The sequence below is a fragment of the Sorex araneus genome, chromosome 9 (assembly GCF_027595985.1).
Source record: "Sorex araneus isolate mSorAra2 chromosome 9, mSorAra2.pri, whole genome shotgun sequence".
NCBI classification, from domain to species: Eukaryota; Metazoa; Chordata; class Mammalia; order Eulipotyphla; family Soricidae; genus Sorex; species Sorex araneus.
This window is the reverse complement of record NC_073310.1, coordinates 22,085,338-22,101,913: the sequence shown is the minus strand read 5'-3', so window position 1 is coordinate 22,101,913 and position 16,576 is coordinate 22,085,338. Positions and strand designations below refer to the sequence as shown.

General features: G+C 41.2%; 3 gene segments (V, D, J or C); all 3 read right to left on the bottom strand.

Annotated features, from left to right (window-relative positions):
* LOC129407077 (immunoglobulin lambda variable 2-18-like) lies at positions 1 to 493 on the bottom strand. The segment is given in 2 exon segments: positions 1 to 335; positions 448 to 493. Coding segments are annotated over 2 exon segments (381 nt in total).
* A 7,386-nt stretch (positions 494 to 7,879) lies between these two features.
* On the bottom strand, positions 7,880 to 8,380 carry LOC129398762 (immunoglobulin lambda variable 2-11-like). The segment is given in 2 exon segments: positions 7,880 to 8,214; positions 8,335 to 8,380. Coding segments are annotated over 2 exon segments (381 nt in total).
* Positions 8,381 to 10,720: 2,340 nt separating this feature from the next.
* Positions 10,721 to 11,214, bottom strand: LOC129407076 (immunoglobulin lambda variable 2-18-like). The segment is given in 2 exon segments: positions 10,721 to 11,061; positions 11,169 to 11,214. Coding segments are annotated over 2 exon segments (387 nt in total).
* Between the last annotated feature and the right edge of the window lie 5,362 nt (positions 11,215 to 16,576).

Genomic DNA, 16,576 nt, shown 5'->3' with positions numbered 1-16,576 from the left:
TCACTTCCCTATGAGTATGAACCACTGTGCTGTGCCACCCCTTCTGTAGGAGCAACAGTAGTAATCAAGCTCATCCTCAGGCTTGAGCCCAGAGATGGTCAAGGTCGCTGTGTTGCCAGACTTGGAGCCAGAGAAGCGATCAGGGATCCCGGATGGCCGAGTGTTGACATTGTAAATCAGCATTTTGGGGGCTGTGCCCTCCTGCTGCTGGTACCAGGAGACTTCATTATATCCCCCAATGTCATCGCTGGTTCCTGTACAGGAGATGGTGACTGTCTGTCCCGGAGTCCCAGACACTGAGGGAGGCTGAGTCAGAGCTGACTGGGCCCAGATCCCTGAAAAAAAACCCAACACATTTTGATGAGTTCAGGTTGGTTCTAGGTAAATCTGAGGAAGGAAGAAATGGGTGAGCCCAGATGTTATCAGATTCCCTTCCCTGAGCCACACCTGGGCCCTGGCTGAGGAGACTGAGCAGGAGAAGAGCCCAGGTCATGATGGAGATGCCCAGAGTGCTGCCTGCTGACACCCCAACCCTGGGCCTGGCTCTCTGCCAGCTCTTATCCCTCCCCTGCCCCAGAGAAGGGAGGGGCCTGCATGCAAAGCTGCTTCCTGCACCTGCCTCTGCTCACCCCTCTCTGGCCTGGCCTGGGACTCCAGATGTTTCTGCATTACATTAAAAATCATTATTATTCATTCATATTTCTCTTGACTTTTTTTCTTATTTTGGCATTCATGGGGGCATGGAGGAGACTCCCAGTGATAATCTGCTAACAGGGCTGGCATTTCAATGCCCAGGCTGCTTTGTGCTGTGGACCAAGTACGCTGTATGGTGCTTGGACCACCAAGGCCATTATGGTGGTGCTCTGGGACCCCAAGGCCAATCCTAGGAGACTGATCTGGTGCCAGAGATTGAACTAGAAATAGGCTACCTTTGGCACCTCTGTAGTTCTGCATAGCATAACTATCAAGCAAATTAATTATCTTTTATATAAATTTTTATTGCACAAACATTTTGATTGTTGACTTGAAGAGGAATATGAATGTGCCGACGTCGCATACATTCATGTCCTTCCTAATCCTCTGTATCTCTGCTTATAATATGACTGCCTCAATGATCACTCAGTACCGTGTCACTACAGGAAATGCCCATGGTGTGCCATGTTTCAGGTTCTCTCTAACATTGACAAAGTTAAATTACCGTTTTGTGTAAATTCCTGCTCTTGATGGTTGTTTGCTCGTGGTGATTCTCTCAGGTACATACTTGTCACCACCCAAATCACACTTGTTTGTGCTGAAGCATCTGTTGTCCTGAGTCTCAGAAGCAGATTGTGACTCCCAGGTCACCGACCCACACACACCAGGGAGGGAGACTTTTCAACAAACAAGGGTACCTGCCAGCAACAATAGGCAACAATTTTGTCTCCGTTTCTCTTCAGATTTCCTTTGGATTATTCAACTTGTAACTTTATTTTATCCTGCTTTGATATTTAGCCTGAGTCAAGACTGGATAGTGTATCCCTCAGTATGTGTTACATGGAGAGAGATAGAGAGAGACAGAGAAATGCAGGCTTGATTTTTCTGCATTTCTATGTGTACAGTGCAGTATTTGTGGTATCCCATGTTTCTTATAATTGGTTTCTTCATTGTTGTTTCCAGAAATCTTCCTCCCTCCATCCTCTACCCTCCTGAGAAACTTGTTCTGAAAAAATTATCAATGTTTATTGAGACACTGTAATTTACAGATTGTTCATAATAGAGTTGTTTCAGGAATACAATATCCCAACACCAACCCCATCACTAATGCCCCCTTCTCTCCACCAATATCCCCAATTTCCATCCCACCCACTTGGCAGGCGTATAACAAATGTATTTCATAACAGTTGGTCCAATGAAACCAAGAAATGATTGGTAGAAGTGTCAAAAAAAGCAATACAAGTCAATTTATGATCATGAGACACTATATATTTTTAACCTTTCTTAATGCCACATGATGGGAAGTTTCTCCTGCCTTTATTTTTTTTATTTATTTTTTTTTAATTTTTTATTGAGTCACCATGTAGAAAGTTACAAAGTTTTCAGGTTTAAATCTCAGTTATACAATGCTCGAATACCCATCCCTTCACCAGTGCTCATATTCCACCACCAAGAATCCCAGTATAGCTCCACCCCGCCCCCTCACACCCCAAACCCCCCCAACTCCTAGCCCCCCACCCTAAGCCCCCCCGCCTGTGTAACTAATAAATTTCACTTTATTTTCATTTTAATTGCATACAATATTTAGACACTTCTTAGAAAACTAGTTTCAAGGTTACTAATTTCCTACGCTGTTGCCTGTCCATGAATATCTGTATCACTGTTTCACTGTCATCACTGTCATCCTCTTGTTGACCGTTCTACTCGAGTGGGTGCCAGTAACGTCTCCATTCATCCCAGCCCTGAGAGTGGGTGCCAGTACCGTCTCCATTTGTCCCAGCCCTGAGATTTTAGCAGCCTCTCCTTATTCATCATTCCCAATGATTGGAGGCTCTTTTTAGGGTCAGGGGAATGAGACCTGTTATTGTTACTCTTTTGGGCAAATCGAATACGCCACGTAGAGCTTGCCAGTCTCTTCCGTGTGGGTGGGATACTCTCGATAGCTTGTTGGGCTCTCGAGAGGCACATATATATGTATATATTTGTTTTCATATACATATGTATGTGTATGATATATGTATACATAAGTATACATATATTTCTTTCTATGAAATATATAGAGGAATTTCATATAGTTCCTTCAAATCTGAATGAAAATCTAGCTGGATAGAGCATTCTTGGTGAGATGTTTATTTCATTGAGCTTTTGTACTATATCATTACATATTTGTCTGATTCACAAAGTCTAATTTGATAGATCTGCTGTCCATTTAATGGACTGTACTTTGAGAGAAAGTTTCTTTTTTGATCTTGCTACATTCAGTATTCTTTCTCTATATTGGGATTTTGTCATTTAGGATATGATATATCTTGGAATTTTCCTAATTGGATCTATTTTCCCTGGGACCACAGGGGCATTTTGGACCTCGATGTCTGTAATCATCAATTCTGAGAAATAATTATCAATTTTTTTATCTAGTATTTCTTTACCACATTTGTCTTCCTGTTCTTAAGAGACATCAATGATTTTTATTTTGTTCCTCTTGTATTTATCCCATAGTTCTCTGGTATGCTGTTTATTTCTCTTCAGGGTATATCCCACCTTTTGCTGCTTTCTAGTGGTTTGCCCTTTCTCGTCTTGGAGCACCTCAACCTTCTGTTCAGCTTCTGTTGTTCTGACATTCAGAGATTCTACCAACTTTTTAAAATATCATCTGCCATGTCTTTCATTTCTGTGATTTCTGGCTGAAATCGTCTTCTCAATTCGACTTTCATACTTTCTTGTGCTTTGCTGACTACCTGTGATATCGCTTCATTGAACTCACTGAACATCCTCTTCATAACTTTACTAAAGACACTTTCTGAGGATTTACTGGTGTTATTTATGGCTTCAGTGATATTATGTTTTGTTCATTGGGCTTGGTGGGTTCCTACGTGTTTTCCCATTGGATTTCTAGTGTTCTTATGGTCAGGATGAGTGTTTGTCGTAGTTACACCCACTAGAGCTGCTAGAGTTCCTGCCCCCCGGCTCTGGAAGATACTAAGAGATAAAGCTGGACACTGCTCTCTGTCTTTTCTGCCTGTCTTGTGATGTGGGACTTAAAAATGATGAAGGTGCAGTGTGGAGGCTGCTGGGACCCATCGTGAGGGAGGGTCTTTCTCCTCGCCGTGGGGCTCTTTGTCCTGTTGGAACTCTGCCTTCTGTTCTAGATGGGTCCAGTAATATCAGTGGGAAGCAGGCCTCACCGGGGACTGTGGAGCAGCGAGCAGAAGGTTAGAGGAATCTTCTGGCCTCTCTTATATCTTTATATCCTGTTTAAAACTACTTTCCCCGAATTGTTCAGTAGTAAATTTTAAATCTAAGTATTTGAGTCTCCCTCCACCTCAGTTTCAGTTTGTGATTACTTTCATTTTCAAAGCAACTTGGTCTGGGAACATAGTTGATTCAACTTTCATTTTCTTGAATTTACAGAGACAGATATTGTGTCCCAAGATGTCCCAACATCTTGGAGAATGTTTTATGTTTATTTGGGAAGAAGGTGTACTCAACTACAGGGAGTGAAAGAGGGGTGAAGAGCTCTAGAAAGATGTGCTAGACCAGTCCTCTCAATTTATTCCTTTAAGACCACTGTTTTCTTGTTGGAATAAAGCTCTAAACTTTTCAGGCTTAACATTGGTTTGTCCTTTCTCCCTGGCAGTAGGGGGCTTGGGTTTATCTGCTTATACCCATCACAATGCACCTGAGATATTCTCATTCCTCGGTTTATTGGAATATAGCACTAAACATTTTAGGCTTAACATTCATATGTTCTTACTCCATTGCCACAGAGAGCTTAGGTTTATTGGATTACACCAATCACAGTACTCCTGAGGTATTCCCATTGCTCTGTGTTCATCTGTATCCTTTTCTCTCTGTGCCCTGCTTCCCCAACCTATCGATCAACTTTTTCACCTAATCAGACTGTTGACTTATAAAGTCAGATCCTTCAAGGATTCTGGGTTTGTATTTGTAAGTGAAATATTGCTTTTCTTATCTTCTTATGTCCTTTGCATAGTTACTTTAGAGTAATGTCCTTTTTTATATAGACACAGGAAGATAGTTAATGCTGTGTTTTTGTAACTTGGGAGTTAATTGACTCAATAATATTCTCTCCTGGACATCTGTTTTCTTGACTTAAGCCTCAGTTGCCCGTAGTTCCTAACACATCAAAAAGCAGGGTCCCGACAAGGGACTGGATGGATCCAGGACAAACTGTGAGCTACCCTGGCATCAAAATGGGCCAGACCAAGCACCATAATTCTTAACTATAAGTTAACAGCATTGTCATGAACAAATTTTGTCACGATCCGAAGATTAACAACTGGATGAGGACCCTGCTCAGGGTTGGGAAAGACTATTCTTGCCTGACCACTGTAGTCTAGTTATATAGCGAGATGTCCCCAGAAGAGCCACCCTATAAGCTCAATGTATTTCTTACTGTGTCCATACAAAGTGACTAATATTATTAAGAAGTAGAATTAAGATGAATGGTTAATTGGTTGTACAACTAAGAAAGGGAGAAATGCACCCCTAAATGATATTTCACCCTTAGGTAGGTCATCTTGCTGAATGAGAATTTGTCCTAGGTAAAGCTTACCCTGAGGAAAGGACCTTACATCTATTGATTTTATGATCACAAATATGTGTAATTTCTACCCAACCTTTCATGATTTGGGGTATAACTAAAGCTGTAAGAGAGGTGAAGGGTGGTGGAGAATCAGAGGAGAATGGAGAAGAGATTCAAATAAACTGTAACTGATACCAACCAGCCTGGCCCTCATTTTCTCCTTCGTGTGCCCAATGCTTTTGGCCACCCCAGATGTGGAAAGCAGCACTAAACCACAGGATGAAAGTGGCAAGAGAGCACCATGGTTTTTTTTCCGGCTTTTTGGGTCACACTCGTGATGCTCAGGGGTTGCTCTCCTTGCTCTGTAACAGGAATTACTCCTGGTAGTGATTGAAGGACCATATGGGATACCGAAGATTGAACCCAGGTTGGCTGCAGGCAAACACAGTACCAGCTTACTATCGTTCTGGTTCTTGTACTTATGTTTTGAATACACGCATTCTTATTGAGTTCTTGTCTGGTTGATTTATCAGACAGTGAGAGAGTGGTGTTGAAATATACTACTATTATTTTATTGCTGTCAGTATTTTTTTCAGGTCTACACAGGTTGCTCTAAATATCTTGATGATCTACCATCATGAAAAAGTATGTTAGCAGTATAAGTTTTATTTGATGAACAGATCACTTGTTCATGACATGATGATTGTTTGTATTCCTTCCACATTGACTTTTTTATTTTGAAATCTATTTTAATATAAGTATGGTCACTCTAGCTGTTTTTGTAAATTGAATTTAGTTGGGGATATACCTGGCAATGCTCAAGGATTACTTCTGGCTTGAGAGGTTATAGAACCAGTTGGTGCTGGTATAGACTTCCAGACATCTCCAACCTACCTCATTAAGCTTGGTGGACTTCTACACTGTATCCTCATTGTGTCTGTCTGCTGTGGTCTGCAGGCTATGAATGCAATTCTGATTTTGTATTACAAAGCTCTTAAAATGTAGTGAGAAAAAGGCTTTAGTGGGGGCTAATTTAGCAAATCATCGAGGATTGAGAGGGATGGGATGAAGAGTAGGAGTTTCTGTGCAAGTTCTCAGATAAGAGCTTCTGTGCATACTCCAGAAATTTCAACAGGATGAAAGATCTCTGAGCTATTTCATGATCCCTGTCTGCATATGCTCACCCATGGTTTCTAGGTGCCCTTCTACCCCGAGCTCCCTGGGCCCACCCAACAGTGTTTATTTTTATCCTGTAACTCAGTCTAGACACAGAAACTCACAGGAAGAGGATCAATGCAGGCAAAGAAAGTAGTAATTTTATTTTTTTAATTTATTTTTATGATTAATTCCGCCTTTTTTGCTGGCTAATTTACCCAATTTCAATGCTTGCTAGAATCCTTACTGCTTGAGCCTCTTTACTATTCTGCCCCTATAGGGGAAGGCAGATTCCCATAAGAGAAAATGACTTCCATTTTGCATACTAGTCTATGGTAAGAAGGCTGCAACCTTCTGTGCATTCATTATAAATTTCTTTATCTTGGCTACAACCAAAAAAGTACAAAGAAATGAGAGTTATGCTCAAAACTAACTCATAATTAAAACCGTACCTAAGTGACTCATCTATCTGAATATCCTATAGGATGCAGACAGATATAAAAATTCATTAAGACATGAAATTTGATATAGGACCTAGAAAGGGACTTTTATCTTTGCCCAAGCACTCCCAGAATGCAAAGGGCAGGAAGGAAGAGACATGAGAGCAGAAAGAAAATGTAACTGAGTTCAAAGCAACCAAATGATTCACTAGTTTGCTAGATTGGAGATAGGTAACCATCGTAACCGAACCACGTTAGGTTCAAGGCTAAGCAAAGTTCTGGTTTTGTAATTTTCAGACGTAGTGAGGAAATTACAGATAATAATGCATGCAGCAGACTGTACACAACTAGGCTGGTAGTCTGCTACAAAATACCTATTATGTTTTTTAAAATGACTGTTTTGTGATCAGAGAGATAAAACAGTGGATAGTCTTGCACATGACCAACCTGGGCATGGTTCCGTAGTATCCCAAATGGTCCCGCAAGTACTGCTAGGGATAATTGCTGAGTGCAGAGCCAAGAATAATCCCCAAGCATCACTGCCTGTGGCCCCAAAACAAAAATAAACAAGAAGCAATTAAAAAAAATGACAGTGTGTGTGTGTGTGTGTGTGTGTGTGTGTGTGTGTGTGTGTGTCTGTGTGTGTGTCCTTCTGGGGTTTGTAATACAGATACTGAGAGGTTATCATGTTTGTTCCTCTACCTATTGTCAGCACGCAGCTCTTATTCAAAGTGATCATTTCCAACTGTCTTTGTCATAGTGGTTCCTTCTCTACCCCAAGAGCCTTCTGCCGGGAGCTCTCCTCAGGTGGGGAGGGAAGCTGGAGCCCATCCCCTCCAAGGGGCCCCAGGGAAGACAGCCAGATGTGCGAGGAAGAGACTCTCTGCTATGGAAAAATGTATATATGGTAAATAAAAATCATGAAGATCTCTTTGTTATTTAAACTTTGCATTCACTGTTTTTTAAGTAAGACTAAAGCCACAAAACTTAGATTCAGCAGTGTGGCAGTCTAAGGAGGTTGAGAACAGGTATTTGTCTCACTTTCTTATGAAAAACAGCCACTGTGGAAAGTGTTATCACTTCTGCGTGAGCAACAGTAATAATCAGTCTCGTCCTCAGGCTTGAGTCCAGAGATAGTCAGTGTCGCTGTGTTGCCCGACCTGGAGCCAGAGAAGCGATCAGGGATGTCTGAAGGCCGAGAACTTGTACCATAAACCAAGAGTTTGGGAGGTGTTCCTGGCTGCTGTTGGTACCAGGAGACACTATATAAGTAAAAGCCAATGTCACTTTTGCTTCCATCACAGGAGATGGTGACCGTTTGTCCAAGAGCCTCAGACAAGGAGGAAGGCTGAGTCAGGGCATATTGGGTTTCCCAAGAACCTGAAAAATAGGAGGGGGAAGTGAGAACCACACTCTGCTGAGTTTGAGATGTTTCACAGGTGAGGAGAGAACATAGAATCAAACTAGAATCCCCCTCACGCCCAGCCCCTGAGATCTCACCTGTGGCCTGGGTGAGGAGAGTGAGGAGAAACACAGCCCAGGCCATAGTAGAAATGCCCCCAAGAACGCTGTTCCCTGACTCTCAACACTGGAACTCACTCATCTACCTACTCTTATCCTCTGTCTGCCTCTGCGGGGGGAGGGCCTCCATGCAAATATCCTTCCTCACTTAACATCTGTTCACACCCACCTGCTCAAACCTGACCCTGTGATGCCACAGCTCTAAACTGCAGCTCTCACTTGAGAGATTAAAATGCATCTGCAGGGGTTGTCACAAATTGTACCATGATGTGACACCCATCTTCCTGTTGAAGGAACATGGCCCAGAATTCCTGGCTTAGGAGTCTAAGACCTCCATTCTGTGTTCTGTGTGAAATGGTGATGATGACAGAGGAGGCAGGTGGACACGATCTGACTGTTCTGTTTCCATAGCCTTCAGGCAAATCTGGGGTTTTCTCATTTTCCTTCAGACCTCTCTAGGTCTCCTCAACAGTCTGGGTTTTCTGTCTTATGTCTGTATGGTGCCTGAACTAGGGATTGCGGTAGAAATTATTTAATGATTTTATATAAGATATAACTTTTTGAGGTATAACTCATGGGGGACTGAATCTCAGTCCTTAAGCAAAGCTCATAGAAGAGCAACACATGGGACTTCATGCCTGTCAGGGAACCACATCAAGGTATTTTCCCAAGTATAAGCCTTAACTGTCTTTCAGTGGACACATGTCACAGTCCAACTCCAGGGAGGCATCTAAGTGGGAAATGGAAAATTCCCTGCTATTTCCTCTGCCAAGTAAAGGATACTTGGAGGGCCTACTCGTTATAGGGTATATGTGCTGAAAGTTGACTATAGACCGAACATGATTGCCACTTAATAATGTATTGCAAACCACAAAACCCAAAAGGAGAGAGAGAGTAAAAGGGAATGCGCCTGCCACAGAGGTGGGGGGTGAGGGGGCAGGGAGTAGGGATACTAGGAACATTGGTGGTGAGAATGGACACTGATGGACGGATGGGTACTTGATCATTGTATAACTGAAATGTAAGCACAAAAGTTTGTAAGTCTGTAACTGTGGCTCATGATGATTTGTTTAGAAGAAAGTTTCAGTGATCTTTAAAAAAAAGAAATATGAATGTTTTATAATATTCCTGATAGAGCCCAAAGTAGAGCCCACCTAGCCGGAGTGATTCCATGGTGCTGCTTGCTACCTGAAGCAATTATTTATAGCTGACGATATTGTTCCTTATAGGAAAATTAAACTGTAGGGTATTGTATGAGTAGTGGGGAAAAAAAGATATTATTTGTGAAACTTAAATTCTAGTGAATGGTTTATTTTAAGCTTTATACAGTTTACTAGAGGAATGTATCATGGATGTACTCAATGACCATTGTTGCTTTTCTGCACTAAAGTTTAAATCCTTTTGAAAATGAGTATAAGATGCCAAATAAAAAGTTTACAAGGTGTATATTGTCCTTCCTGTAATGATAGAGCAGGTGTTATTGGACCAGTCACTGTATATAACCTTAGTGAAAATTATTAAAAATAAGATAGCCCCTATCAAAGTGTTGGATTTTAGCTAGAACACTGCAAATGAGACCAAAGAAAGTTGAATGGAAACAGAATCTTACATTTGCATCAAGGGAAGATGAATTAGGGTTTTGAGTAATTGAACTACCTGCTCTGTCAAAAATTAAAGCAAGATTTAGTATAAAATAAAATAGTAACCCTTCAGAGGTATATGACAGTGTCCACTGTTTCAAAACATAATATGTTTTGATTTCTAGTTACTAGTTATTGCTCATATTTGGAAAATGCAAACCATATGTAACAGAGAAGTCAAAATGAATAACAGTGTTATTGGATTTAATGTACTTATATTAACTATGCTTGTATAGGATGTGGCTCTAATCCATGTCTTAGTTTAATTTCTACCTAGATATTTTTTCCTTCTATTCATCTATCAGCATACCCTATAAAAATTTTTATAAGGCCACTGGACCTACAACTCTCAGATAATGTTAGCAATATGTAAATAGCAGAGAAGAGTTAGTAACATTGAAAAATAAAATTTCTTAGAATAAAAAAGAAATTATAAAATGCAAGTTCTATCAAAAAACTTTCAAAGCTTATGGGTATATAGACTATCTCACATCATTTATAAAGTTATTGTATGCATGCTTGTATATGCATGCAAACTAAGAGAGAATTTAAAAAGATTGAAAGATGCTGCAAATTAGAAAGATTGTTAAAACTAGGCAAATACAAAAGGACATGAATAATGTTATGATACTTATCATTTTGTAATTACTTAAGTTCTAAATGATCATGAAAAGAAAAATATCTAGATATAGAGGGAAGGAGCATTAGGGAACAGTGAGCAAGTTTTATCTCACTTCCCTATGAGCACGAACCACTGTGCCTGTGCTATCTCTACTGGGTGAGCAACAGTAGTAATCAGCCTCGTCCTCAGGCTTGAGCCCAGAGATGGTCAGAGTCGCTGTGTTGCCAGACTTGGAGCCAGAGAAGCGATCAGGGATCCCGGATGGCCGAGTGTTGACATAATAAATCAGCATTTTGGCGGCTGTGCCCTCCTGCTGCTGGTACCAGGAGACATTGTCATATGCCCCAATGTCATTGCTGGTCCCAGTACAGGAGATGGTGACTGTCTGTCCCTGAGTCCCAGATACTGAGGGAGGCTGAGTCAGAGCAGACTGGGCCAGAGTTCCTAGAGAAAATAAAAACACTCTGGTGAGCTCAAGCTGGGCCCAGGTGAACCTGATGAAGGGGAAAGGGTGAGCCCAGATGTGCCCGGGTCCCTTCCCAGAGCCTCACCTGGGCCCTGACTGAGGAGGCTGAGCAGGAGAAGAGCCCAGGTCATGATGGAGATGCCCAGAGTGCTGCCTGCTGACACCCCAACCCTGGGCCTGGCTCTCTGCCAGCTCTTATCCCTCCCCTGCCCCAGAGAAGGGAGGGGCCTGCATGCAAAGCTGCTTCCTGCACCTGCCTCTGCTCACATGTCTTAACCTTAGTTGTCTCAGAATTTCTTGATACTAGAGACATCCAAAAAAAAGTTCTTCTGACATTCTTCTCAGAAAAAACATATTTCTTTATACCTGATTTACAGAGAATAATAAATGTGCTGAAACCCCTCGTGTTCATAATGTCTGTGTCTTACACTGTGCTGGGAAGTGACAATGTCTCCATGAACAAATAACCTGGGGCACCACTCCAGATTCCATCAATTGGGAGTTCATATTACAGGTTATTTTATAGCATTCAGGAAAGTTAACTACTATATCTGAAAAAAAACTTACTCTGGTGATCTATTACTTTTGGGACTACAAATTACACACTTTTCACTGCACCCTACCACATTTGTTTGTGCTGAAATATGTACAGTACTGAATTCCTTGGGCACCTTGATCACTGGAGCACTCACCTACCCACCATAGGGATGCTCCAAGTTGAGGAAGTCCAATCAATAAATAGCAATACAGAAAAACACAAGGAATGATATTCCCGCTTGTGTCTCACTATGTTGCCTTTGCATTCTTGAACTTGTCAATATCAATTTTCTCTCTCCAACTCTCATTCAACAAGAGTCAAGACAGTAAATTATGTACTGAATTTTGGCATTTAAACGATAGTAGTAAGAGAAAAAGAGAGAAGGACAAGCTCAGTTTTATACCTTTGTATATATGCACAGTGAGTAACTTCTTATGAATTTGTATTATCCAATGTTTAATACTATTTTACCTTATATAATGATTACAATGCTATGTACAATATAGTATATATGATGTACATATTACTAGATAGTATGTAATCAATATAGTCACTGTCACTGTCATAATTGCTCATTGATTTGTTCAAGCAGGCACCAGTAACGTCTCTCATTGAGAAACTTATTGTTACTGTTTTTGGCATATCCAATACGCATACGTAGCTTGCCAGGCTCTGCCATACAGGATCCATAGTCTCAGTAGCTTGCCAGGGTCTCCGTCTGGGGCGGAGGAATCTAACACAGGTTGTCCGAGTGAAAGGCGAAAGCCCAACCACTGTGCTATCGCTCCAGCCCAATGAATATAGCATAATATGTAATACTATATAAAATACTATATAATATTCAAATGGTTTCAACGTTCTTGGGCTTCTTTTAAGTCAGTGAACCAATAAATATATAGGTCTATGATACATCAATCTCTCTATATAAATGCTTTGTAATATAATTCCATCTCTCCAGGCTGCATTGTGAATACCAACATAAAATTACATCTCACCGTTTATTCATTCTAAAAGCTTGGAAAACAAACCCAGTCATAGCTCACCAAACTGTATGGTAATGTGTTGGGGACTGTTTAGGACCCTGAACAAAAGGGAGCCCCTCAACCTTTACTCTGTACAAACCGGAAAAATTCCATTACCAGCGTTTGCATAACCTGAGGCACAGGTGCCATTGTGACAAAGGAAATAGCTAAACTCAAGAAGTAAAAGTAGCCCAAGGCAGTTATCCACGAAACCCTAAGGGCCCGTAGAGAAGAATACCTCCCTTGACAGTAAAAGCCATACCTTAGCTTAGGAAACCTTGTACATCCCGCCTGACAGATGTTCCTGCCAGATAAACCCTTGTCTACGTGACCGCTCCTTCCTCCTCCCCACTATTTCTCAACCGACTCTTAGAGAATATTGTAGCCCACCAAAGAACACCCCGAACTTTTCCTTATTTAGTCTGAGAAGACACTTCCCTGATGATTGACAGCTCATGTACCAACCCCCTGCTAAGAAAGGTATAGAACCAGCATGACTGATAATAAATATGCTCTTGATCAGCAAATGTTGTCTTGAGCCTCCTTCTTTCTAACCTCACCAGTTTTGTTCTCAGGTCGGGACCGCTCACGAAACCCACTCAATTAGGAGCTTTCCACTGTTGTCTCTCCGCGGGCCGTAATGTAATGTAAAAGACAACCAATCTCAAACAAACATTACTAACAATCTGAGCTAACAAAAGTTGCACAGAAGGCTTAACTGTAACAACTGCTGAGTAAACCCTCAGACAAGGACTTAATATAGCAACAGTGATATAAAATTTTCAAAAATTTTCTTATACACAAATATTTCTTGACTTTTTCATTCCCCATTTAGTAGTCAAAAGGAAAATAAAATAAATTATTGTGCACCGGCTGTGGGGCATGATTGAAGGCTGTTTGGGAAAATGGAGTCAATTGTAGAGGAAAAGTGACAGTGGTGGTGGGATTGGTGTTGGAATACTGGCTACCTATAACAACAAATATTGGCTGCCTTGTTATCAACTTTGTTTACCACAATATTGAAAAAATGGGTGGGAGAGGGATAGGGAAAGGCTTGGAAAACTACATTCTATTTCTCACATTTGGTCTTTTTCTTAGAATTTTTTTTCAGTACTGATGCTTTGGAATACACAATGCCTGCCTTGCATGAGTAAGCTTTCAAGTTTAAATCCTGGTATCACCACATGTTATGAACATGATTCTGGAATCTCTGTTGTTTCAGATTGGAAGACTTGTTCTCTGGATTCCAGCACCAGAAGAGATTTTCTGCAATACAACATCCAGGTGACATGGCACAGCGAAACTCTCAGGAACATCCAATGATGAGCAGTACTAGAAGACATTAATATTTTCACCAGGAAAATAGGTTTCAGGGAACTCCAATGCTGAATGTATGGCCCTAATGAACAACACAACTAAAGGTGAAAGCACCATAATCAGTGTGATAAGAAGCCTTTACTATGAACAACAACAAAAAAAAACTAAGAAGGAAAGGAAAAGAGAACTACAAATCCATCAACTTTTAAAAGAAACCAACTTTACTATTGGGCACAGTGATAGGGCATTCACTTTGCATGTGCCCAACCCGGGTTAGATTCATTCTCCCCTCTTGGAGAGCCTGGCAAGCTACTGAGAGTGTCTCCCTTGCACGGCAGAACCTAGCAAGCTACCCGTGGTGTATTCAACATGCCAAAGACAGTAACAAACAAATATCACAATGGAGACATTACTGGTCCCTGCTCGAGCAAATCGATGAGCAACGGGATGACAGTGAAAGTGACAGTGACAGTGACAACTTTATTGTTGATTCAAATAAATATTCATCCACAAGTTCCTCTTCAAGTTAACTAAAACTCAGACACTATTTCTCTACCCTATGCAGTTGGAACTATAGCACAGCGGGTAGGGTGTTTGCCTTGAATGCAGCTGACCTGGGTTCAATTCCTCTGTCCCTCTCGGAGAGCCCTGCAAGCTACTGAGAGTATCTCACCCTCACGGCAGAACCTGGCAAGCCACCTGTGTCGTATTTGATATGCCATAAACAGTAACAACAAGTCTAAAAATGGAGACATTACTAGTGCCCACTTGAGCAAATTGATGAAAAATGGAATGACTGTGCTATGCAGTTGAAAGCCACAAGAACACTCAGAGAGGAGCTATTTGAGTAACTGAAAATGTGATGATAAAATATTCCTGAGGGAAATTCCGCATTTCAAAAAACATCGAGCACTGAACTTTATGTTTTTCATTCTGTGCTTCTGAACTCAAGAAGAGCCACCAAACTAGTCGCCCACCCATATTTTTTCCCAGGAAGAGCTAGGGATAGGCAGGTACTGGTATTTCCTGGATGAATCCAATTCAGGGTAAACCACACAATGATCTCCCCAGACCAAGGTCTTACTTCCCCCTAGTGACCACATATTGCATCATCAAAACTCATGAAAAAAGCACATTGAACTGAAAAATCTCTCCTCCAGCTGTTCTCTTTTTCCTCCATGTTTTTAACCACGTCATTTATTTCTAGTACCCTCCCAGTCTCTCTCTTGTCCTCAAATCAAAGAGACAAAAAAAAAATAGGAAAAGAGCAGAATAACCCAATAATATCTACAAAGCATCCACTATAAATGTAAGCATACAGAAATATTTTTGAGATAGAGAATAAGCATACCATAATCACTGTCACTGTTATTGTCACTGTTATCCCATTGTTCATCGATTTGTTCAAGTGGGCACCAGTAATGTCTCCATTGTGAGACTTGTTGTTACTGTGTTTGGCATATCCAAAACGACACGGGTGCTTGCCAGGCTCTGCAATGCAAAAAGGATTTCCCACAAAAGAAGAGGTTTTCTCATTAATTGCCATGGTAGTTGTGGGTCCCTGAGAAGGCTGAGAACATTCCTTCTCTGAACTAAATGATCAGGGAAGAAAAGACTTTAATCAACTGGGAAAACATCCAGTATTTTCTTTCATCCTTGCAGGCAAGGGATGAGATGTGGGCAAATGTAATGGGGACCATATTGAGAGAATCGAACCCTATGATAAGCTTTCTTCTCGGTTGTTTTACTTCATGTACATTTATTAGGCCATAGATGAGTTTCAATATTCTGGGCTTCCTTCAGCTCAATGAACTAGTGAATGTATAGGTGAGTGATACATAAATCTCTCTATATAAATGATATATTAATATGAACCCTCCTCTCCACCCTGCCCAGTGAAGTCCAACATAAAATTATATCCCCTCTTTATCCTTTCAAAAGCTTGGAAATTTACCTTCAATTTCTCCTATTTTGTCTTTTCTTTTTCTTCAATTTTCACATTCTCTAATACCTGTGCTCTAAACCTGAGTTAGGGTCTGTCGACTAGCTCACTGCATAAAGGACCTGACAGGCATGAGTTAGGTTTCCTGGTTGACACCCAGTGCCACCACATGTCCTGAACAGCATCGTGGAAGCTCTGCTGTTTCAAATTGGAAGCTTGGCTGCCTGCATCCCAGCACCATAAGGGATTTTCTGCTGAAGAGGAGGGCAGGTTAAGGGTTAAATTTGCCTTTGTAACTGTTTAGCTGCTTTGAAAGATGTTTTCGCCACCTCCCACTGGGCAGGAAACTGTCACCAAATGGGTCAACAAACTGCCCTAGGAAATGTATGCAAACATTTGCAGGGAAACAGTTAACAGTCAACAAATGTTGGGATAAGCAAATGAAGGGACCTATCTGTGATCCCCTTTGATCTATAGGTGTGATTTCCCTTTGATGCTGCAATATGTGTGATTTTCCCTTTTCCTCCAAAAGGGTATAAAAACAGCTCACTTTTTGAGTCCAGGGCCTTCGGTTATGCTACGCTATTGAGGCACAATTGAAGGTCCCAACATAGCTATATTGGCTTAAATAAACCCAATGCGTTTGCAGAAAGAGTTGTCTTGGTTTTGTTCTT